Source organism: Pipistrellus kuhlii, unplaced genomic scaffold, assembly GCF_014108245.1.
Source record: "Pipistrellus kuhlii isolate mPipKuh1 unplaced genomic scaffold, mPipKuh1.p scaffold_m20_p_11, whole genome shotgun sequence".
Taxonomy (NCBI): Eukaryota; Metazoa; Chordata; class Mammalia; order Chiroptera; family Vespertilionidae; genus Pipistrellus; species Pipistrellus kuhlii.
In genome coordinates, this window is record NW_023425416.1 from 5,401,103 (window position 1) to 5,424,915 (window position 23,813).

General features: G+C 43.3%; 1 protein-coding gene across 18 annotated transcripts in view; it reads left to right on the forward strand.

The window, feature by feature from the left end:
• MAGI1 (membrane associated guanylate kinase, WW and PDZ domain containing 1) overlaps positions 1-23,813 on the forward strand; it is a 513,936-nt gene that overhangs the window by 415,117 nt on the left and 75,006 nt on the right. For 10 of the 18 annotated variants that reach the window (XM_036430606.2, XM_036430608.2, XM_036430609.2 and 7 more), the window contains exons 4-9: positions 2,937-3,140; positions 7,188-7,389; positions 12,020-12,102; positions 15,350-15,388; positions 20,510-20,567; positions 23,481-23,587. In XM_036430606.2, coding sequence (XP_036286499.1) covers positions 2,937-3,140; positions 7,188-7,389; positions 12,020-12,102; positions 15,350-15,388; positions 20,510-20,567; positions 23,481-23,587 — 693 coding nt within the window. The remainder of the gene's footprint in view (positions 1-2,936; positions 3,141-7,187; positions 7,390-12,019; positions 12,103-15,349; positions 15,389-20,509; positions 20,568-23,480; positions 23,588-23,813) is intronic. The other 8 variants (XM_036430607.2, XM_036430614.2, XM_036430610.2 and 5 more) reach the window with 2 other exon arrangements.

A 23,813-nucleotide genomic window follows, 5' to 3' on the forward strand; every position in this document is an offset into this window, starting at 1 on the left:
TGAGGAAAATCCACATTTGTCAAATTTAGGTACAACTTTTACTTTCTAAACATTTATTTCTGCCTTGAATAAGATTTCTAAGTTTTAACTGATTCTTAAATGACGATGGTTTTACAAATATTACTTCAGTTTAATGGCCCTGGAAAAGTGATATGACTGTAAAAATATATTCCACGCCTTTCAGTGGAAGAATGACATATACACATTGCCTTAGTTTAACCTGTATGTTGGAAATACACACGTTTTAATGTGATTGGAAGGAATTGAATTAAATTCAGGAAAAGCTCTCCTTTCTGTTCACTGTAAAAGATATTTTTAAAAAGTGAACTTTATGCTGAAACTGGTTTGGCTCAGTGGATAGAGCGTTGGCCTGCAGACTGAAAGGGGTGTGCAAGAGTCAGCTGGTCAATGATTCTCTCTCATCGATGCTTTTAACTCTCTATCCCTCTCTCTTCCTCTCTGTAAAAAAATCAATAAAATAAAAAAAAGTTAACTTTCTTCCCTAAGCCTTTCTGACAGATGGTCTTCGGTTAGTGGGACAGTCAGCCTGTGGCTGTGGGACGGTGCAAGCCGAGTCGGGGCCCTTGTGTGTGCTCCTTCCTGGGGCCCCTGTAACACACACAGGCCTTTCCTCTGGTGGTTCTGCTGGTCCTGTGCCTTTACGTTGGACCTGGAAGGACTTTGGGAAGAGACGGAAACACCTGTCACCTTCTGTGAAAGGCCACAGAATGTGCGTCCATGGTCTCCGCCTGTGGCCTCGGGTTCACGCCTGGTGCCGTCAGCCCCGGCCCTTTCCAGTTGGAGGGTTCAGCGTTCCCTTGATGACCACTTGCACCCTCTCAGAGAGAGTGGGCGTGTATATGCATAACTTCGGTGATTCAGAAACTATTTTAAGTAGATAATACTCATTGAATGAGTTTTCATTATAAAGATCAAGCTTATAGGAAGCAAATTCCTCATCCCTTGTCTCATGCACAAGTTTCTGCCTCCTTATCCTTTGTGCTTATATAATAAAATGTATGTTTAAAAAAATTTTTTTTATGTAATTGTGAACTGAAGTTAGACAATGGGATGAGACCCTTGGAAAGAAAAGGGGTTTCTTGTGATTTACAGGTTCTTTGCTAAGCCAGAACAGCAAGCCTGGTTTAGGACAGACATATCATAAAGGGCTCGGTACACCTGGCCCTCCTCCCGGCTCCCACTGAAGCCCAGAGATTGGGACTGGGTCAGGGGCTTCTTATGTTGATGTTTTTTATCATCCACTCATGGAATGGTGTTGGTTATAAGCTGTATTTTTCCAACTTTGACCATTTATGAATCACCTTCATGATTTTGTCCATATCTGAACATAAAGTCTACTTACAGGGTTTTTTTTTTTTTAAAGCATACTTTTTAATTTAAACTTTCAAAAGGAAACTCCTCACTACTATGGTCGTGCTTTATTTAGTTGATTAATTTCTTATTCGATATTAGAGGCCTCGTGCACAAAATTCATGCACTGCCGGGTGGGGGATCCCTCGGGGGATGTCCGACTGACATTGAGGCCTGCTCCCCCAGGCCTAAGAGAGGCTCCCACCGCTGCTGCTGCACTCGCCAGCCAGGAGCCTGGCTTTTGGCTGAGCGGCACTTCCCCTGTGGGAGCACAATGACCTCCAGGGGGCAGCTCCTGTGTTGAGTGTCTGTCTCCTGGTGGTCAATGCACATTATAGCAACCGGTCATTCTACTGTTTGGTCGATTTGCCTTTTATTATATAGGATAGTTGCCTTTTTAAACTGTAAGCTAAAGTCAATTTTAAAAATATTTTTTATTTTTATTTTTTTATCACCATTATTCCCTCTATGCCCTCTTCCTCCACCCCAAACCCCACAATCATCACACTGTTGTCCCTGTCCATAATTTAAAAAGTAACCTTTAGGCCTTTGCTGGTTTGGCTCAGTAGAGAGAGCATCTGCCTTCAGGTTCCCGGCTTTGATTCTGGTCAAGGCCATGTACCTCGGTTGCAGGGTCAATACCCAGCCCTGATCAGGGTGCGTGTGGGAGGCAACCAATCAATGTTTCTCCCTCTGTGTCTCTCCCCATCCCTTCCCGTCTCTCTAAAAAAATCAGTGGAAAAAATGTCAAGTGAGGATTAACAACAATAACAAAAAAAGCACCCTAATTTACTAATTTGATGTTTTTCTAGTGCACATTAAAAACGCACACACTTAATTCAAATTAGAAAGTCCATCCACGTACCACCCAGGAGCACATTCTGGTTGGGTCTTAACCAGACTTTGGGGAAACGTGGCTAAGAAAAGATGGGTAGTTACTAAAAGAACGGCTCATACGGGTTTCCACCCCTGACACAGTTTCTGCTAAAACTTGGCAAGGTTGTTCCAGGGAGGATGACCCTGAGAGCTAAGCTGCCACTCAGTTAAAGAGGCGCCACGTGGGGTCACAACCCTGCCTTTTAAAGCCGCCCTAGTGAGGAGCCCCTTCTGAAGGGAGAGTGACCTCCACTTGGTCGGCCGTGAGGGTGCAGCGGTAATGAATGTTTTATGTTCTGTGAGGCCGGCTCTCCATTGGATTCAGCATTCTGCGAGTGCATATATGTGAACGGGTGACCAGTTGGAATTCTGATGTAATGAGGGTGAAGTGTTGCTATTCAGCACAGCCGCCTTTGTTTTGAGTCTAGTAAGTTCTTTGCACCAAAACAATGCAGCTTTCCTCCCAGCTTCTAAAACGCCTCGCTGGGTACCAGCAGCATCTTTCCCAACCCATTTCAGAAGCCAAATACAGTCTGTTCCGGGTTTTGTTGTGTTGTTGTTTTTTTTCCTCCCGGCTTAAATACATTTTTTTGAAAAAATGTGCTGAAACAGTTGGATGTGAAGTCTTGAAAAGAACAACAACGAAGTATTCTTTCTGAAACATGCAAATGTGCCTCTCCATCTCCTAGGAAACTATTATGGGACGCCCAAACCTCCTAGCCAGCCGGTCAGTGGGAAAGTGATCACGACGGATGCCTTGCAAAGCCTTCACTCCGGCTCCAAGCAGGCGACCCCCAAGCGAACCAAGTCCTACAATGACATGCAAAATGCTGGCCTAGTGCACGCGGAGCTGGAGGAGGATGACGGTCCTGAAATGAACAGCAGCTTCACAGGTAAAGCCCGGGCAGGTGGGCCCTGTCCCCGGACTTGGGGGGAAGCGGGTGGTGGGAGGCTTTTTGCAAAGAACTGTAAGGTCTGTTCTCCTGAGGAATTAGGAAGGGTCCCCAGGATTCACACGCCCCCCCCCCCCCCCCCCCCCAATGCTTGGGAGAGGTGTCTTTTCCGGTCTATTTATCATGTTGCTTCAAAAGACTGTTCTGACGTCACCCAACTGTCTGAAAGGGGCTGGAGGGACAGGTTTGTAGAAGGGACAGGGAGTCGAGAAAAACCAGTGTTGTGTCTGCCTCTTCAAAACTATGTGTAGAAGGCTGTCTGCATATTGTCTATTAATTTCCTGGCATGACACTGCTCCATTATATGGCTGACAGCTGACAAAGGGAAATGTGAGAATTTGTTTAACAATTTTTAGTAACAAGTGAACCCTTTGGAAGGCTCACATCATTTTGCATCATACCTTGGAGAGTAGAGCTGGAATATCACATGTCTATTAACATCGGGAGGTTTTACCATATGCCCTATACAGTGGGAAATAATAAATGCCTGCTTACCTGTTGCATATGCGTTCTGTATCAGCTGGCACATAGTACTCATTACATTAACTACTTGTATAGATTCAGGCTGCCAGCCCTCGCACTTAGGAAGGGGTCTTCAAGGGCAGACCTCTGGATAGGTCTATGATATTTCTCACTCTATGGGGGTTTGACCTTATATAGTGACTCAGAACGTAACCACTGCATGATAGGTGAGTTACTGCCGTCTGTGATGCTGCGACTTGGAAGAATACCTTGTTTCTTCTATTTTTCCTCTATTTGAATATTATCCTTTAATATTTTAGGGTTATAGTTCTTAAGGAGTTACCTATTTCCAGCACATGAATCTTCCTCTCTTGTAATGACTTCTTCTGACTTCACCACAGTCAGCCATTGCTTGGTTAGACTTAATTCCAGGAAAGGGGAGATTCCTTAAACTCTTATTTCCTTCCTTGTGCTACCAAGTGTAATGGGATATTTAGGGGAAATTTTATGTTATATGAATGCTTTCTACAGCCTAAATGGGCCTCTCTCATTTTTTTTAGCGCTCAAAAACCTAAAATTCCTCAACATGGCAATTAAAAACATTTTGATTACTTTCTTGTCTAACAGTAGCCTGATCCCTCTGCAAAAGTCATTGAAAAAAGCAGGAGGGGACCTGCTTTGCTATCCTAGCTTGGTTCTTAGTAGTTTCTCATTATGAACATGGTACTACTTCTCACGTTTGCAAGATAACCAGCTAGGATTAAATCATGTCTGTGTTCCCCCTTCCAGCTCTGAGAGTCTGACTCCATGAAAATTGCCATTTTCTCTATTAGAATGGACTAGACCTAACTTACAGCTGCAATAGCTAGGAGAAATTTGCCATCCTTAACATAGTGAAAGTAGGTGATTTCAACCAAGTTAGAAATAAATATTTTTATGGATTTATAGTTAGTAGCTCTCACTGAAATTAAATCAGATTTTAAAAGTCAATATTTATTTTGAAAATAGCTAATATTTTAATGTCATCATCTTTCAACAAATAAGAAGAGCAAATCATGGTATAAGCCAAAACAGACGTGGACACAGAAACAGAAGCCCTATGGCATCACGTGCCATGATGCAGTCCTGCCAAGCCTCTGGGTGGGCCTTTATTTGTCCATCATTTACTAAGTAGATTTCTTGATAGAGAGCGCAGAGGGGTAGTTGACTCTAGGTCTTGATGCTCTTCCTCTTTCTAATACTAAAACCTTGGTCTCTAGAAGCCATGCCTCAGAAAATCTGTCCCCATAAAGTCTCCGCTTGAAATCCTGCCATCATAGGAAAACTCCTGGGCCCAGATCATCTTTGCTAAAGTCAGACTGATCACGAGTTTGCACAAAACAGTGGCACCCGATTGTCTTATTCGGATGCCTGTCTTAATGCCGAGAAAGCCGATAGGATGCCCAGAGAACTGGCCTCAATATGTACATTGATGGGACATGTAAGGAATGTGTTGTATGTAAGGAATGTGTTGAATGAATGCCCCCTCACTTACAAAACTACAACTGTGACGGCTGGTAACCCATCGTCATACACTAACTCATGTAAATTCTTTCAAATAATTGACCCTACCCCGTGTAGAATGTGTGTTGTAAACCAGCTGTGTCAAAGCATCTTGCACTCTGAACCCCATTAAGTAGCAACCCACCAGCCACTTTGAGCATAGAGTGGCATAATAGCGTAATGACTGCATGCTAAAAATCTTTCCTAGTGATTCTTCTTACATGTAAGTGGGAAAAGTGGGCCTCCAAAGACATACCAGAAATGAATACATGTTGGCTCCTAGCAAAGTAAGGGTGAATCTTTCCATTCTTGCCAAGTTTTGAATTTATTCTTTATTGGTTAGTAATTTCAAAATGTTTCTTCTCTCTTCTCCTATTTTCCTTTTTCCCTTCACATACAGCTGTTAAAGGGAATGTAGGGGATTGAGTTGTTAAGGAGGCCAAGGGCAGCCTTGATTTCAGGCATGAAAACCAGAGACTCAGTCACGGGGATTAGGTGGCTTTCTGTGTCTTTCATCTCTGCTTTCCTCTGTGTAGGCCTAAGTGTCAGGCAGGAATGGCAAGCTCTGTCAAGAGGGTCACCTGCACCTGCAGTATGAGAACCTGTCAGCTTAATGTCTTCCGCATCAGGGGCCCACCTCTTGATTGATAAGAGCAAAACTTGCGTGCCTGATGTTCATTGGTTTGCCTTGGGTCATATGCCTGATCCAATCACAAATACAAGAGAGACAGGAGTGTAACATGGGCCCACCGTGTGAGCAGCAGTGAATTTGCGGCAATTCCCGGAGACCTGGAATAAAGGAGATGGTTTTTAAAGGGAGGTCTAAGCGGTGGTAGCAGAAGAGGAAAGAAATGCAGAGGAAGGAAAAACCACAGACAGCCTCTCAGTATACAGAGGTTTTGGTGGCTGTGGTGGTGGTGGTGTCATAGGTTCATCCTCCATCCAGCTTTTGGATTACCTTTGTTCTCACGTGTGTCATTGGGAGCTGCTGATCAGAGAAAGATTCGAATTACAGCCTTTCATTATTCCTCATTCAGTAAGTCAGAAATGTCTACAGTACAATCACTATGGGAGAGAGGAAGTAACTCCGTCACTGATTGTATGTTTTCCAACCTCATAGAGATTGACATTGACCTCTATAAAAATTCAGCCAGAATGTCAGCATTGCATTTGTGGATACTTTGATGACATCACCTCTTGATGTTTCTAGTTAGTAAGTCTCAGGTACTTAGAGGCTTCTTTTTAAGACCCAAGTCAAATCCATCCCCCAACATCATACTGTTCTGGGGGGAGCTGTCTTGGTTTTCACAGGAACATTCTCCTCACTTTTGCAAAAGACTCAAATCTGACTCACTGGTATAACTCTCTGCATTGTAAACTTTTATATACTTGACAGCTTGATTGGTGAATCTTTGACCTTTGCCACTGTCTACCAAAAAATGCTTTAAGTAATTTATGCAAAATGAACAAGAATGCCACTGTTTCCATCATGGACTTCTTTCTCACCTTCAAAAGCCTTCCTAGCCATGAAAGCAGATGATTCCCCTGGACTGACAGTTCAGCTCATCTGTGTTTTGATGACCTTCTCTTCCTCATTTCTTTTTTTATGGCCTTTGTAGTTTAAGAAACTTGAGGGTTTGAAGTCATGGTTTGTTTCTTCTTTGACACTTCCTCAGTTGTGAGCACTGTGTCCTTTGAGCATGTTTTTCTATTTATTTTGGGGTAAAATAAATATGGTCTATCATTTTGATGTTTTTGCTTAAAAACCTTATCTAAATAAAACAGAATAGTCAATGGTCAGAAAGGAGGAGAGGATGAGGGCTTTGAGGTGCAGACAGTACCTCTGGTTGGGGTCTGATGGATGATTGTTTCCTCTGTGTCTCTCTCTCCCACGATTGCACAGCCGATTCTGAGACAGTACCTCTGGTTGGGGTCTGATGGATGATTGTTTCCTCTGTGTCTCTCTCTCCCACGATTGCACAGCCGATTCTGCTGATCAAGAAGAGCACGGCCTCCAGGAAGCAGCGCTCCCACCTGTGAATAGTAGCCTCATCGCTGCTCCCATCACGGACCCTTCTCAGAAGTTCCCTCAATACCTACCTCTTTCCGCAGAGGATAATCTAGGTCCTCTACCTGAGAACTGGGAGATGGCCTACACCGAAAATGGAGAAGTCTATTTTATAGAGTAAAGTATACCGTTATTTCTTCCTGGCTCTGTCCCTGTCTTTCATTCCCTTTCCCCCCTCTCTCTAGCAGCTTCAGATGCAGAGTAAATCTGAAAGGACTGATCATAGGCTGGAGGAATTCTTTATACAATTTAATAAGCTTTGCACAAAACAATTAGCATATCATCCTAGTCATTGAGCCTGAATAGCTTGAGGAAACATAACGGTCAATAATTTCTTTAATGAGTTAGACAACTAAATTATGGTGTATATTTAAATTATGGTCTAATATACTAAGAATATATTTAGCCATTAAAAGTAGGTAACTCATTTGCTTATTTTCCCTTAGTTGGGTTGCAGTCTTTCGTTTGTTGAGTTTTACGAGTTCTTTATGTATCCTGGATACAATGCCCTTATTATATTTGTGATTTCAAACATTTTCTCCAGGTCAGGATTTTTTTTTTTATTGTCTTAACTGTGTCTTGTGAGAGCAGGGAGTTCTTGATTTTGATGAATTAAGAACTTAACAATTTCTAATTTATGAATTTTTTTCTCCTGTGACTTGTGCTTTTAGTGTACTCGTTAAGAAATCTTTACTTAACTCAAAGTCATCAGCCAGTCACTTTCTGCTATATTTCCTTGAGAAGTTTTATAGCAAATAAATTAACCTCAACCTCCACCTTACACCTTATGAAAAAAAAAAAAACCCTCAAAATACATCATTGTAGACTTAAGTGTAAAATGTAAAGCAATAAAACTTAGGAAAAAAACACTATAAAAAATGTACAGATATTTTCTAGATTGGGATCTAGGAATAGACAAAGAATTCTTAGATTTTACATCATACCCATGACCCCCTAAAAGGAACAAATGATAAGTTCATCTAAATGAAAAAATTTGGCTTAATAAAGTTTATCTGAGAAGAGGTTAGAGAGACAAACAATAGTCTGAGAAAAATATTTGCAAACCCCACATCGGAAAATGGACAGGCAGTATAAAAAATAAAAACCTTATTAGAAAATGAGTTAAATACATGAACAAACATCTCACTGAAGCAGGCGCACAGGTGGCAGGCAAGCACCTAAGGAAACATTCAACACCGTTAGCCGCTAGGCAAATGCACATTAAAGTGATGAAGGTATCATCACGCACCTATCAGGATGGCTAACATAAAAAACAGTAACAACACTGCATGATGGCAAAGATACAGAGAAACTAGATCGTGCACGCATGGCCAGTGGCATGTAAAATTGTATGGCATTCTAGAAAATGGTCTGGCAGTTTCTAAAAAACTAAACCTGCAACTACTGCATCACACAGAGAAGTGAACTCCTATGTTCACAGGAAAGCCCGTACATGGATATCTAAGTAGGTTTATTCCAAATAGCCAAAGACTGGAAACAACCCAGATGGCCTTCAATGGTAAATTGTGGTCTGTTCATGCCAGGGAATGCTATTCAACAATAAAGAAAATCACTGATATGTACAACAGTCTCGGTGAGGATTATGCTGAATGAAAAATGCCAATGCCAAAAGCTTCCATAATGTGTGGTCCCATTTATATAACATTTTTCAGTGACACAACTATAGACTGGAGAGCATATTACTAGTCTCCACAGTTTAAAAATGACTCTTTTGTCGAGGAATTCGAAGGAAACCAGGTGTGGTGTAACAGGCAGCAAGAGGATCTTGTGTTGGATGAAATGTTTTCAGGGTCCCGGATGTGACATTGAACTACAGTTTTGCAAGATGTTACTGATATGCCAAAACCGGTTTGGCTCAGTGATAGAGCGTCAGCCTGGGGACTGAAAGGTCCCGGGTTCGATTCCGGTCAAGGGCATGTACCTTGGTTGCGGGCACATTTCCAGTGGGAGGTGTGCAAGAGGGAGCCGATCGATGATTCTCTCTCATCGATGTTTCTAGCTCTCTATCCCTCTCTCCTCCTCTCTGTAAAAAATCAATAAAATATATTAAAAAAGGAAAAAGATGTTACTGATAGAATGTTAGAGACAGGACAGGCGGTCAGAGATAAGGGGGTTCCATGGGACAGGAATGCGTAGGTGAGGGATTGGATCTGCCAGAATGCTAATCTGGCTTTTACAGAAGCTAGAGAAATGTTGTAAGAGAAGGGGAAGGGGAAGGCATGCATTCACAGAGAATGGAGAAATGCTAAAAGATAAGGGGGAGGAAGGTATACATTCACAGAGGATAGAGGAATGTTGCAAAATCTGGGGGAGATAAAGACGGGGGCACCAGGTGGGCTTTGACCTTTGAAAGTGATACAATGCAGGAGATGGCCAATTAGGAAAGCACAGGGGATATAAATTAAGGAAGAATCCAATTAGAAAGGGTCATGTGCAGACAAACAGCCACAGCATATATAAACTGGAGACAGACTCAGAACAAGATGTAGGTGTGTCGTCCCCCCCCCCCCCCCCATTTTAGAGAGAGAAAATAGGCTTTTCCCATTTGGGTGCCCCTCCCCAGGGGGAGTTTGTATAGACTTCCAATACTTCTACATTTTCATTTAAAACTAGAGGCCTAATACACGAAATTTGGGAAGGGTAGGCCTTTACAACCCTGGCTGCCTTGCCCTGCCCCCTGCCCATATCCCATCATGGCTTGGCGTTACCTGCATCTGCTACCACACACTCCTAGTTCCCTGGTTCTGCAGAGCCCCCCAGTCGATCGCCCCACAGGGTGGCCTGGGCCTCCCTCTGCAGGGCAGTCATGGGGCAATGGCAGAGCAGTTCCCCATTTCTGCAGAGCCCCCCAATCGCACCACACCCACCTTGGCTGGCTTGGAGCCAGTGTGTGTCATAGTGTGGTCCTCTGGAAGGTTGTCCAGATGGTGGTTCCGCTGTTGAGTCATTCAGTCGATTTGTATATTACACTTTTATTATTATAGATCTTTTAGGCCAGTGGTCGGCAAACTCATTAGTCAACAGAGCCAAATATCAACAGTACAACGATTGAAATTTCTTTTGAGAGCCAAATTTTTAAAACTTAAACTTCTTCTAATGCCACTTCTTTAAAAAAAAAAACAAAAAAAAAACTCGCCCAGACCATGGTATTTTGTGGAAGAGCCATACTCAAGGGACCAAAGAGTCGCATGTAGCTTGTGAGCTGCAGTTTGCCCACCACAGTTTTAGGCCAAATGAAATGAAATAGCAGCCTCCTGTGTGAATTCCACCATTCAATATTTGAGTTTGGGATTTATTTCTTCGAACTTTGTAAGGCAAGAACCCACAAAAAATAGTCTACATCCCCAACTCCATGTATCATTACCTGGTGATGCTTGAATGAAGGCAGTATGGGATCTCTCTATGCTTGCTTGTTTTTGTTTTTTGCTTTTTGGGCTTTTTTTTTTTTTTTTTTTTAGCTGTACATGAATCTGCAATTTTATCACACAAAAATTTTTAAGGTTTTTTTAAACATCATGCATAGTCTTCCTTGCCAGCACTGAGCATATTTACTGTCTTACTATGTAGGGATAGTGTAGACCATGATCTCTAACTTAGACTCCCTGGGTTCGATTCCCAGTTCTGCCAGGTATCAGCAGAGTGTCCTGGGGCAAATTTCTTCACCTCTCTGTTTTCAGTATTCTTATATGTAAAAGGAAGAGTGATCATTTTAATACTAATACTGCTCCTTTCATAGGATTATTGTAGAATGAAAGAAATGGTAACATGCACTAGTAAAAGCACAGATCCGGTAGTCGTGAATAGACAAACCAGTAGCATTGACGGTGACAGTTGTTACTATCATCCCTTTCTTTCCTTCATCCCAGCTGAGGTGATGTGTTAGATACATTTTCACATTCTTTTCTTCACTAAAGGCATACTTATTTTCCAGTGTTTAATAAGATTTGAATCTAAGATAAAGATGGGTGTCAATTTTTAAGAACATATTTACAAACTACATTTCAGATTTCAAAAAAATTTAGGTTACTACCTAAACTTCCCCCCAAAATTATTTTTATTTTTTAATTCCTGCCTCTGGTTTGCAGCATGAGCTCATGGACTTATACTCTCCAGAGAGCAGATGGGCAGCGCGTTGACTTCTCTCCGAGTTTCTCGTGGCCCCAGTGTATTTCCGTTAGGTGATCTGGGGTTGCCTTCACCACGTCTGAATCACAACTTGGGACGCTGCCGTTAATGAAATGTATTAGCCACCGAGAGCCACTTGCATGAATTGAGATCCTTTCCCAGTCGTGAGAAGTCTTATGTAACATGTGAATGAAATAGCAGCCTCCTGTGTGAATCCCAGCATTCACGATTTCAGTCAGAGCAAACTTAAACTACATTAGGGTTTGCTCTTCAGCAAGCGTGAAGACTAAAATAAGTCTAGCCAGCCTCGGATAGTATAGACGAGGGGTATGATTTGAACTCGTTTCTCAAAAATAAAACTGGGATTACCTCTACAGCTCTCAATTCTGGGATGACTATATCTTTCGTTGAGTAAAAAGCCCTCCAGAGTCTTTCCCTCTGGCACCTCCTAATTCCCAGGGGGCTCGCTGGTCTGGGTTTGCTTGTCACAGAGTCTGTAGTTGAAGAGCAGCCACTATTCAAGGATGTAAAATTGTTTTGTCACTGAGCTCTTTGCTTTTCCTTTTTTAATCCATTTCTTGTTTTTATTTCTGGATTTCAGCCATAACACAAAAACAACGTCTTGGTTAGACCCTCGGTGCCTGAACAAGCAGCAGAAGCCTCTGGAAGAGTGTGAGGATGATGGTAAGGGGTGTGGCCGCTCTCCATTTAAATGAGTGCCTTGTTTGTTCACATTTTAGAGGGTTGTGGCAAAGTCAACCAGTTTTCACAGGGAGTTTTCAAAAGGGAATCCAGTTTCCAGTAAGTGTACTCAGGTCTCCAAAAGCAGAAGGGAAGTCAGTAGACTTGTTCAAAAGAATGGCTTGTGTACACATGAAGGCAGAGGCGCAGCTCTGCTACTATTGGGAACCACAGGCAGCATTCAAATGAAGATACAACCTCTGCCTCCGGGAGCTTGGAGAAAACTCTAGAAAGAATAGAGAATTGCCTATTGAACCCTAATCCCATATTATGAAATTCTTAGGGGTAAAGGGGGAATCAGTAGCTTTTCTTAAACTGTGTTTTATGACTATTATTTCCCCATATTTTGGTGTCAGAAAAGCAGATCTTGACCCATTTGGGAATCTCTGTGTAACTTAGAATATATCCTAAGTACCTAAAAGTGTATTTTTCCAAGAAAGAGGCTGAGGTGTTACCTTAGCCCACTCTCCTCGATATCTCAACAAAGAATCAACTGGTAATAAGGTTACTGTTTTAAAAAGTCTATTTCTAGGCTATGAGATTTCTAACTACTTTTCCAAAATGAAAAAAGTTAAGACAGAACAAGCATGTTTCTTTTCAATACACCAGCTCTACCAAAATTCCTCCTTGGCATGGACGAATTTAAAGGGAAAGGGTTTGCTTTGCTATTCAATATTCATTTCTGGCATTTGAATTCGTGTAATTGTTGAATTAGTAGAATTATTTTGCTGTAAGATAGTGAACCTTTATTAACGTGTGCTGTGAGGCAGAACTGTTACATAGAATACGTGTGTTTGAAAAGGTAAGCAGTGAAGTATAACCTATCAGACTAGCATTGTACTCCAGGACACTTCACTGCACACAGGCTGCAGGTGACACAGCATGAACGTAGATTTACACGTTCATCTTTCTCTGATTGGCTTCGTGTAGAAATACGGGTCCTTTGACTGAGAAGGCATGATGGAGATGCCCGTTTTATTTGGTTGCTCAGTCCGTTCCTGAAGAAGGAATGGAGCAGGTGTGGTCGCTGCAATATTTTGCAGTGTAAGGGCTAATGGACTGTCCTGACTATTCACACGTTCAGTGTGACATGTAATACGGAGGTGATGGATTTTCAAAGATCAGGACATATACATTCAACCATAAAATGTCATGGAATAAATTTAAACTTTATTTGAAGCCTGGTGATTCTGAAGGCACTTCAGGCGCTGGTATTACTATAGGGTCTTCCATGTCAGTCTCCATCACAGTCATACTGGGAATGTGTGAAATGTCTGAGAACATAAATTCAGAGGTGGTAAAGAATGCCAATAGTTTTTATTGAGAAAAAACTGTTAATGCAGTAAAAGTATTGACTAGAATTACTGAATGGTTTTGTTACCAAGTCAGGTAAGTTTTAATTCTCAGGTTTCTTATCCTTGGTAGTAATGTTACTTCCTTTGGAGTATATATTCAGACCAAAAGCACTTAGTTTAGTAATTATCCCTCAACACTTGAATTCACATATTCTTTTTCTAGCAGAAATTGCATGTATGCCTATGCTCCTATGTACACTAACAGTATAGATATATAACCAGATTAAGCACCGCAACTAATATAGGTTCCTATCCCTGCATTGTCTGCTGCCGGGTAACACCACGCCGCCTTGTACCGTGTATGTCCTAACACAAAGCAGAATAACATTGTCGGTCACAATATTGTTTCTGTGTTTCTTCCGAGTCTTCGTGGACATGCTGCATGCTGGTTAGATGTGCAGTTTCCTCACAGAATACTCTGACATTTCACATCTGTCCATTGAGTGCCTCTATCAGTCAGGTGCATTCTGGGAACTTCAGGTGGATCAATGAATGCAATAAACAAAAAGTCCTGCTCTTGGAGAACTTAAATTCTAGTCACTTTTCACTCTTAAGTCTTTTTTGTTAAATGTTGTGCATCCTCCAGATTATAGCTCAGAATCCATTCCCAGATGAGAGTAAGTCGCTTTGTTATGTGTCTTACCTAGAGGACTTACCCAGTTTCCCTTTCACTTTTATTTGATGAGCTTGGACTTGTCTCCCCCTCCAGAAGGATGGAGGTGATTTGCTCGCTTTGCCACCTCCGTCACCTGGCAGAGTCATTCCCATTCAATAATTATTGAAGCAATAAATGAATGCCCCAAAGACATTATTAAACAATATCCAAATGGGCATTCTCATGAAAGGTTTGTGTAAATCATATTCCCTCTTTGAGAAACAATGCCAGCATCAAAACGTACTGTTGGCAGTTGTATAGTCTTTAAATAAAAAGGGTATGAGGTGCTTAGGGCCATGTTGGTTCTAAGTCAGTAATCGATTTGAGAAATATTTATTCCCTGTCATGAACCTAAACCACACTGGGCACTGAGCCCATTGCATCCGTGTAAGCAGCATGGTCCTGGTTGGGGGGCTCACTGTGGAGGGACAGCCCCCTACTGGGGCGCCGGAGGGACTTTACGTATGAAATGTGTGTGTTGTCCTGTGTCCTAACCGCAGGCAATAAAGTGTTTGGCTGACAGCAAGAGGGGGGGAGGGGCATCCAAGGATGGAAAGCACCCTCACTTGCTTTGCTCACAGAAATTATCAGGAACATTTTCGTTCTAATACTTCTGAACTCTTTGACTTTGAAAATTCATGTGAAATAAACGGCCTCCTTCAGGGCAGCCTTCAGGCTTTGCTTTCCAGTGTGCATCACCGTGACTTAACCCATCTTTCTAACCCCTGGTCCGTCTGTCTGCATGCTCCGTGTGCAGCCCCGCCTGTCAGCAGCGGTGTCGCTGGGAAGTTGAGTGATGCTGCAGTGTGCGTGTGGCTGCCTGGCTGCTGGGAGGGTTGCTGAAAGGTTAAGGACTCCCATGGAAAGGCCTAGCAGCATAGTTGGTCAGTAGTAAGTGACTTTTCGCTTAAGAGCATTGAAACCACAGAGCCATTTTCATCTTTGACAACCAATCAAGCTCCACTTTTCAATGCCAGGAAATGAGCCACGTAATTATGTTCAGTATCAGCAATTGCCGTTGGGTGATTTACCCTGAGGGCTCCAGGTCTTTAGCCACCATGCAGGTAAGGACTGAGTCACGTAATGTGTTTGCTGCCGTTTCTCTGAGGGGAGTTTCTTCCTTGGCGCTGGTGTCTGAATGTTTTCTCTTTTCTGTCTCATTCCTGCTCTTCCTCTGGAGAAGAAGGGGTCCACACGGAGGAGCTGGACAGTGAACTAGGTAAACCGCAGCGGCGGCTGCTGCATGCCTCACGCCATGGTTTTGTCGCCAGGGAATTGCTTAAGGCCCGGGTTCTTTCCTTTGCATCATCAACTAGGATGTTCATTCCAGCTCACCCACCAGGGGTCAGTCTCACAGCCCACACGTGTGACTGCACATCAGGGGCTCTGTAATAAGTTCTGTCTACAGAGGAAGTCCGAGGGAAGAAAACTACTGGGATGCTTGTGCCGGGATGCTTGTGCCTGAGGATTAAGAAAATCAGAGGGATAGAGGCTTGCCACGCCCCTTGAACTTTCTCAGCCTGATTTTTTATTTGTTTGGTGTGAATAATACAAAACAGCACAGCAAAACAAATAAAAACCTATCAGACTAAGTCAAGGATCATTACAAGAGCAACACTAATACAGTAATTACAGTGATTATTAGCTGAAGAGTTACTGTCATCAGTAATGTGTTGTTATTAAGTCATTGGCCACACGTTTGTGCCTGCGGTGAACGGGGACCCTTTCCTTGGGGTGTATGTATCTGTGTAAATCAGGTCTTGACTATCCTACCTGTGATAATTTAGAAATTATTCTCATTAGCAGAAAACGCCAAACACTGTTATCCTCCTTTGCTGTCGGGCTGTATGAATGCTGTTCCCTGCTCAGTTACCTGTTCAGTGTTGTTCACATCAGTTTGCGTTCCATCTGCTCCCTGCACAGAAGGATGGACAGCAAAGCTCCAGTTTGGCTAAATTGCACCAGAAGCCTTGTCTGATTGAGAATTGACCATAGTATATTTTTTAAATGGAAAATTGTTTAACATCAATGAGAAAGGAACTTTACTGAGATAACTGAACCAGCATTTAAAGATTGCCTTAACTGGAAATAATGAATATTTCCTACAGAATATTATTTTTATTTGATTTTGTGTGATAGATAGATGAAGACTGGAGTTATAATATACTCGGACTTAGCTCTGTTTTTCTTAATGTTTGAAATATCTTCTTGTAATTGATGGGTATGCTAGTGATGGTTGATAACCACTTATAGATCTATTTTCAACGTGATTAATAAGTTTCCTTTGTGGTCATGGTGGTAGGAATAACTTGAGATTCTACCTGTATAATAGAACAATTTTAAAAACTTTTTTTTTTTTAAATTTATCAGTCCCATGGTGTTAGATAAAGTAATTGAAAGAGGCAGGACTAGGTTTTCTGGACATAAAATGAGTGCCCTAGTCACTTGTTAAACCAATGCCAACCACTCTTGCTGCCCAGCTAATGGGTGTGAGTGGCCACTGTCTGTGCGTAACTGGTGGACATGATACGGCCAAGTGCAGGGCACACATTGATTTGCTTCTCTGCAAGTTCGAACGTGGGCATTTTTAGGAAAGCCGTCTTTTTTTCCCACATAATTGTAACAGGGTGGGAATTTCCCTCTCCGGCCACAGACTCTTAACAGCAGTTTTAGCGGCTGCATGGTGTTCCTTCTCTTGGTCCTGGCCACGATCCTGGGTGGTGGTTTGGAAGTGGAGGCACTGTCTCCGGTCAGATCATGCTGCCTGACCTCTAATTGCCCACTTACTGGCATTATGGCCTCGGGCAAGTCATTCGCCTTCTCTCAGCTTCCCTTTCCTTCCGTGCTCTGTGCAGGGGCTGGCAGAGCTGCTCTCGGATGCTTGGTGGGGAGACTTAATGAGAATGTGTCTTACTTATTATTTACCCTGGGATCAGCTCATGTTGGTTTTGCCAGTTTTATTATTTATTACCTAAGTCCCTCTTATGGACTTTTCAGCACTTCCTTCTGGTACCTTTTGCCTTTAATGTGGAACAGGAGAGGAACATATACATTACAGAAAAGGCCTTTGAAGGTGTAACCGGAACAGGGCTCCTGATTTTTGCCTGTATGTGTTCCCCACACAGAACGGTGTACATCCACGTACACACACACACACACACACCACACACATACACACACACGGTTTTCTTTGCATTCACTCCAGATTCTATTGGCAAGCCACTGACCATTTTTTAAACAAGAGGAGCCTAATCTTAAACAATAGCAATTGCCATGTTTCCAGTGAACAGTGCAATTCCAGAGGCGACCAGGACACCCCTCTGAAATCTGCCCCTGGGGTGGGGCTGCTGGCATGGGCCAGACACAGATCCTTTGATGATGGAGTTGTCATCTCTGAACTGTGTTGTGTGATTGGGTCATCGGCTTCATTACGCTCGTTCGGTTTGCAGAATGGGGCACGTCCTCTGCGATAACGTCTCCCCAGAATTGAAAAGCACTTGCAGACGTTTTGGAATCACAGGGTATTCTCGTGCTGAGAGCAACTAGGAGAGGAGAGAGAAGGCTCCTCCAACCCGAACCAAGTTGCAGCTTTGGAATGCACCTCTGAGGATGAGCATGATTTTCTATCTGTGCTGACGAATCCCTTAGTGAAGAACTTAGGACATTCCACTGCTCCATATTTGCTCCTGTGGTGGCAGTTAGAACAACGTGAGGTCTTCAGAGGCGGAGCAGCAAGCAAGCAGGCCGGCCATACAAGCTGGCCATTCCTCGAGTGCCAGGCGGTGCTGTGTGGAGTGATTTTACAAACACCCTCGTTTAATCTGCCAAGGCCTCTGAGGTCCATCCAGGAGGAAAATCTGCTCCCAGGATGTGGAATAACTAGACCAGGTCCAGCTGTCCGCGGGGGAGCAGGGTTCACCCAGGGCTGGGATCCCCCAGTGGGTCCCGGGGCTTGAAATCTCGGCCTAGGCCGTGCAGTCTGGTCTGGCGATGCCTTTTTTTTTTTTTTTTCCTGAACTTCAGTATTTTATGCTATTTTCAGTTTTTTAGAACCAAATTGGCAACTTTGAAGACAAACATCCTCCTTTTATAAATCGATGACCCATTTCTATTTTAAGCAGTAGGAGGAACTAATTCCTATTATTAAACTAATCACCACTTTGGAAGTGAGTAATCAAAATCTATCTTTTCTAATTTAAATGGATTTTACTTGAAAAACTAGAACATTTTTAGGGTTTGCTAATCTCTCCCAGAAGCTGTGTCTAGATTTGCAAGTGTCCAGAAGCCCTAGTGGAGAGACCTCATTCTCTGTTGACTGGACAGCTAGGCAGGCAGAGTGACCCTTTCCTTGAACCCTCCCACCCCCAGCAGAGCGCTGACCTGCAGTGTTTGAGCTGTCCGCTCAGCTGGGGCACTCGTAGTGACCTGTGTCCAGGTGCCTAGCACACTCGCAGGCTGACAGCAGACACCCACTAAATGTTTGAGAAGTTAAGGATGGGATGAATTGAATTCTTAATGTTTTCTCTGTTTTATCTGAAGATAATAGGGTCAAATATTTAAGGTTGCAGGTTCTGGAAAGAAATTTGGCTCATTAAACATAATGCAGCCCTCTCCCACTCCCCAGCTCCCTGCCCCGGGCCTGAACAAATACAGGACTGTGCACCAATTTGCATTTTTTTAATCTTTGATTTCCCAACTCCTTGGAAATATCTTCCTGGTTCTTTTTCATTTAAATGGTAATTTCCAGTTTTGTAAGAGGAAACCACTTCCCCAGATGTGATTTGCATGAGTCCGCAAGACTCTGCATATAAAAAAATGCCAAGTTTTATCAACATCTGCAAATTGGACCTCTAGCCTTTTAGTAGCTTACATCTTGGAATTTTTTAAAGGAATTCAAAGACTTCTTTAAAACCTGCTCAGTGTGGATGTGTTTAAGTTAGAAGAAAGGGCATGGGGAAAGGAGAACCTTGTCTTTTTGTTCGCAAACATACTGTGGAGCAAAAACCATGAAATTAATGTGTCTTGATGTGCAGCCATATTTGAGGAAAACGTGGACTTGAGGCAATTTACCTGTGTGTTTGAGTGCACTCCAGCATGGAACTGTCAGTGGCATATGTAAGCCCTGATACAACGGTTACTATTTAAAAGTCATGGTCACGTGATTCCATTAATTTAAAAAAATCTGGCATTTCAAAATATTTTCAGGGTTTTCGTAAATTCCACTTAAGTTGGTTTATTTAATGGCTGCTTCTGGGAATGCTGACTCACTTTGGAGCCCTGTATTATACAACCTTGCCTCCGCTGTGTACCCATGTATGTATCAGGTGCTTTCAAATTAAGTAGAGCAATTGTTCTCTGCCTAGACATTGTTTAATGACACAAAACACAACCCAGTTGCTTTTGTCCCCAGGTCAGCTTATCTGGTGCTTATCTGGCTTTCTCGCACTGGATTGTTGTAGCAGCACTCGCTGTGACCTCCTGAATAAAGGGGCAGCCTTTGATATGAGACCTTACCAAGTCAAGTCCAGCAGACCCCAGTCGAATTTTCCGAAAGGCACACAGGGGTGGGCACAGTGGGCACACAGCTGCACAAAACATTGTTTTGACGTAATGAAGCTATAGTAATAGCCATAACCTGCGTGTCCATTTCCACGGGGACCACCTGTAAGCCTACTTTTGCCCACCCCTGTGTGCGGGCCCCCCGATGCCATTGATGGCCACATTGGAAGGAAATGTAGGCTGGTGAGGCCTGTGTTTCTGCTTTTGTGGGCAAACTGCTGGTGAAGGTAAACCGGTCCAGGTAGAGCGGTGAGGGATGGGCGCGTGCATTTCAGAAACACAACTCACTGCGGGCGTGTCCGTTTGGTAGCCTTTTTATTAGGAACAGAGTGAAAACAAGATGTGCATCTTACCTTAATCCAGGGAGTGAAAAACAGCACGATGAAAATAACACTTTTTCTAAATCTAATTTCGCTTTTGTGTTAAGGTAGTCTAGAAATAAAACAAGAAAAATGTAAATATTTAAGATAGGAGCTGGGCAGATTCTAACTACATTTTTATTAAAGCCTGATTTAATAGTTGGTTTAGAATGAAGGCACCCGGGACTGCATTTTATTACATTTCATTTGCTTGTGCATAATGCCAGTAAATAATTGTTCTTTGTGCAGAAAAAAAATACACTGATAAAATAAAAATAATACTGGCTTTTCTTTTAAGATACACAGTTTTAATTGCCCTTAAGGCATTTTTTTTATGAACTTCTTTTTGCCTAACTTGTTGAAAATCCCTAGGCTCTTTAAGAGTATGCTCTTCTCTCTCTAAATGTCCTTTTATTTTTCAGAGCTGCCTGCCGGTTGGGAAAAGATTGAAGATCCTGTCTATGGTATCTACTATGTAGAGTAAGTGTCCACTAATCCACCCTGTAGCTTTTACCCTCTGTCATCACATACATTTATGCTGAGCAGAGTTTGCCATCATTATATGGTATAAACTAAATAATGATAACAACATAATTTTATAGTGAAATTATATGTCTATTTTAATGAATGAGTGAGTATTCATCAAATCTGAAGACAACAAATCTATACTAATAATAGAGGAATACACAAATTGTCTGGGACACTGTCACAGTAACAGTAATGACCAGCAGGCTTCCTGGGGCGACAAAGCCAGGAGGGGGGTGAGGGACGATCAGACAACTGAACAGCAGGCTGTGTGGGTGACCAGGCCAGCAAGGGGAGCAGTTGGGGGCAACCAGGCCTGCGGGGGGCCAATTGGGGACGACCAGGCTGTCAGGAGGCAGTTAGGGGTGACCAGGCCTGCAAGGGGGACAATAAGGGGCAACCCGGCCAGCACGGGTGGGGGTTGTTGGGTGACCAGGCCGGCAGGGGGGGCATTTAGGGGCAATCAGGTCAGCAGACAGAGAAGATTAGGGGTAATCAGACTGGCGAGTGGCGGGGGGGGATTAGGCAAGCAGGCAGGCAGGTGAGCAGTTAGGAGCCAGTGGTCCCGGGATTGGAGAGGGTACAGGCTGGGCTGAGTGGACCCCCACCCTGTGCACGAATTCCATGCACCAGGCCTCTAGTTATGTTAGACTCTTATCTTAGCATGAAATTGCCTACAGGGATTTGGAAATAAATAAAATTAAAAAGAATTTTGATTCTATATTATAAAGGTCATGAGGGCCAACGCTGTGTCTTTTGTTTGCCACTACACAGCCAAGGCCCAGCAGCCTGGTATAGGGTAGGCACTTAGTATTACTTGAGTGAGTGAATGAATGAATGAATGAATCTCAGGCAAGTAACCATTCACTAGACCAAGTGAGGAGGTCCCTCTTTCAGGAGGAGGACCTGTTTTCCCACTTTTGGCCCTGCCCAAGTCTGAACTGCTCAGTAATTACTTGCTAATTCATTCAGACTTTCTAAAAGGGTCAGACAAGTCTTAATAATGTATTATAGGAAATGTTGCCAACATTAAGAAGGAATTCAGAACTAGCCTAACCTGCAAGCTCCTGGTGCCTCTGTGCCTCTCCCTGGCCTGAGGACCACTCGAGTGGCTCCTGGTTTCTAAGAGCTCCCGCCCTCACCGCAACCTCGTTACTGTGCGCCATTCTCTAGCAGCGGGCATGCTCTCGCCTTCCCATCAAACCCATCAACCAGTAGGATGACACCCAAGAAAGGAAAAGAAACCCAAGTGATGAAACATAGAATAAATATGCTTGATGTCATTTTCTATGAGAAAGATGAGAAATAACTAATAAAAGATCCTTTGAAAGAAACAAACACCATATGAATGTTCTATCATAATTCTCCCTTCCTCAACCAGGACAGCTGGCAAGCTCTGTCCCTCCTGCTGCCGCGAGGAGGGTAAAACCTGGTGATAAGACATGAGGCAACCATGCCGAATCATAAACTGCGCTGCACTTTACTGTGAAGAATCCTGAGTTCAGTAGAGCAAGTGTCCGTGGGCCTTAATCCTATCGCCACCTCTTTTCCTCACAAGGGGATGAGTGACTGGGGCCTCAGAAAGGAAAATCTCTGACCTTCACAAAACAACATTCCCCCATGTGCCCGGCAGATTGTCTTTCTCGCACGTGTGCAGTGGGGGATTGCCTGTGTGGGCGTGTGTCGAGTTCTCCCTCTTAAAAGGAGCAGGTACCGCAGCTTGGGTGCAGCGGCGTGGTGGAGCGGCAGTTTGTTCTCTCACTGTGCAGTTTCCCTCCTGGTGTCGTCTCAGATCCAACGCCCATTAATGTTAGACTCTTATCGTAGCATGAAATTGCCTACAGGGATTAGGAAATAAACAAGCAGTCCTACAATAAAAATGAAGGGGAATTAGTCTGTCTACCCTATTTGACAAGCCTGCCTTTGAAAAAGAAATCCTGGCTTTAAAAAGAATGTTGATTCTAAATAATCATATGATCAATATGTTCCAAAACTTCTAGTGAAGTGTGATTTTGATGAAGAAAGAAAAAACCTGAATATGTTTATGCTTCTGTGTAATTATAGAATGTGTGTATATACATAGGCAGATACTAAATAAGACCATGGCAAAAAAAAACCAACAACATGTGTATTCATATGTATGTATATGTACATGTGTATGTATGTGTGTCTTGTCATGGCCTTATTAGTTTTGGGACCATCTGGGTCTTTGTCACTTTGAACACATCCCATTGGTTTATGTTAGCTGCCTTTGGAGTCTCTCTGACTTAGCATTTTGGCCTATTAATCCTGACTCCATGTCTGTTGTTGCAAATAGTTGACAGATATTGGTAGAGTCCTTTTAACTCTATCATTAGGGAAAACTCTATCATGGACAGCCACACGGCAGTTCTGGCATTATATGTTACAGACATCGCCACACCTCCATTTTAATCTCATTGTTTAATACTTCTGTAATCTGTTTCTTGTTGAATTAAAGCAATTCACCTGGCAGGTGATTCCTTGAACACTTGAGAGTCTGGGGTTTGGAAGCAGCCTCTTCACTAGCTGTGTTATGTTAGGAGAGCTGTTGCTTAATTGCTCAGAAATTCACTGTTTTTAATCCATAAAATATAAATAAAAACAGGGCCTAACTCCTGGCATTTATTGAAGATTGTAAAATACAATGCACGTAAATCTCACAGCACGATGCGGGGTACGTACAGCAGTCAGCACCGAGCCTTTTCCTTCCTCCTCCTACCTGCCTGCATGTGCTCAGCGCCTCTGGCACCTGCTCAGCTCAGTTCTAATCACGGGACTTGGCCCAACGGGCATTGGACTTAGGAGATGACATGTTTCCTAACTGTGTGCTCTCTGCTTCTGCTCCAGCCACATCAACAGGAAGACACAGTATGAGAACCCAGTTCTGGAAGCCAAACGGAAGAAGCAGCTGGAGCAGCCGCCGCCGCAGCCACAGCCGCAGCCGCCATCGGAAGGTTGGCTCTCTCTGTGTGTGGTCCAGGAGCGCAGGGCAGAGCCTGGGCGCCGACACCCCGTGGTCAGGACTGGCCTGGGGACCAGGTCTTTCCCCCTGAGGACGTGATGTCCCCGGAGCAATACCGACCTGCCAGAGTTCCCTGCCCTGGGCCCCAGGAGGGGGGCCCAATTCCGAGGCACCGATTGCTCTTAATTTGAAAGGAGCTGCTGCCCTTAGACTGGAGC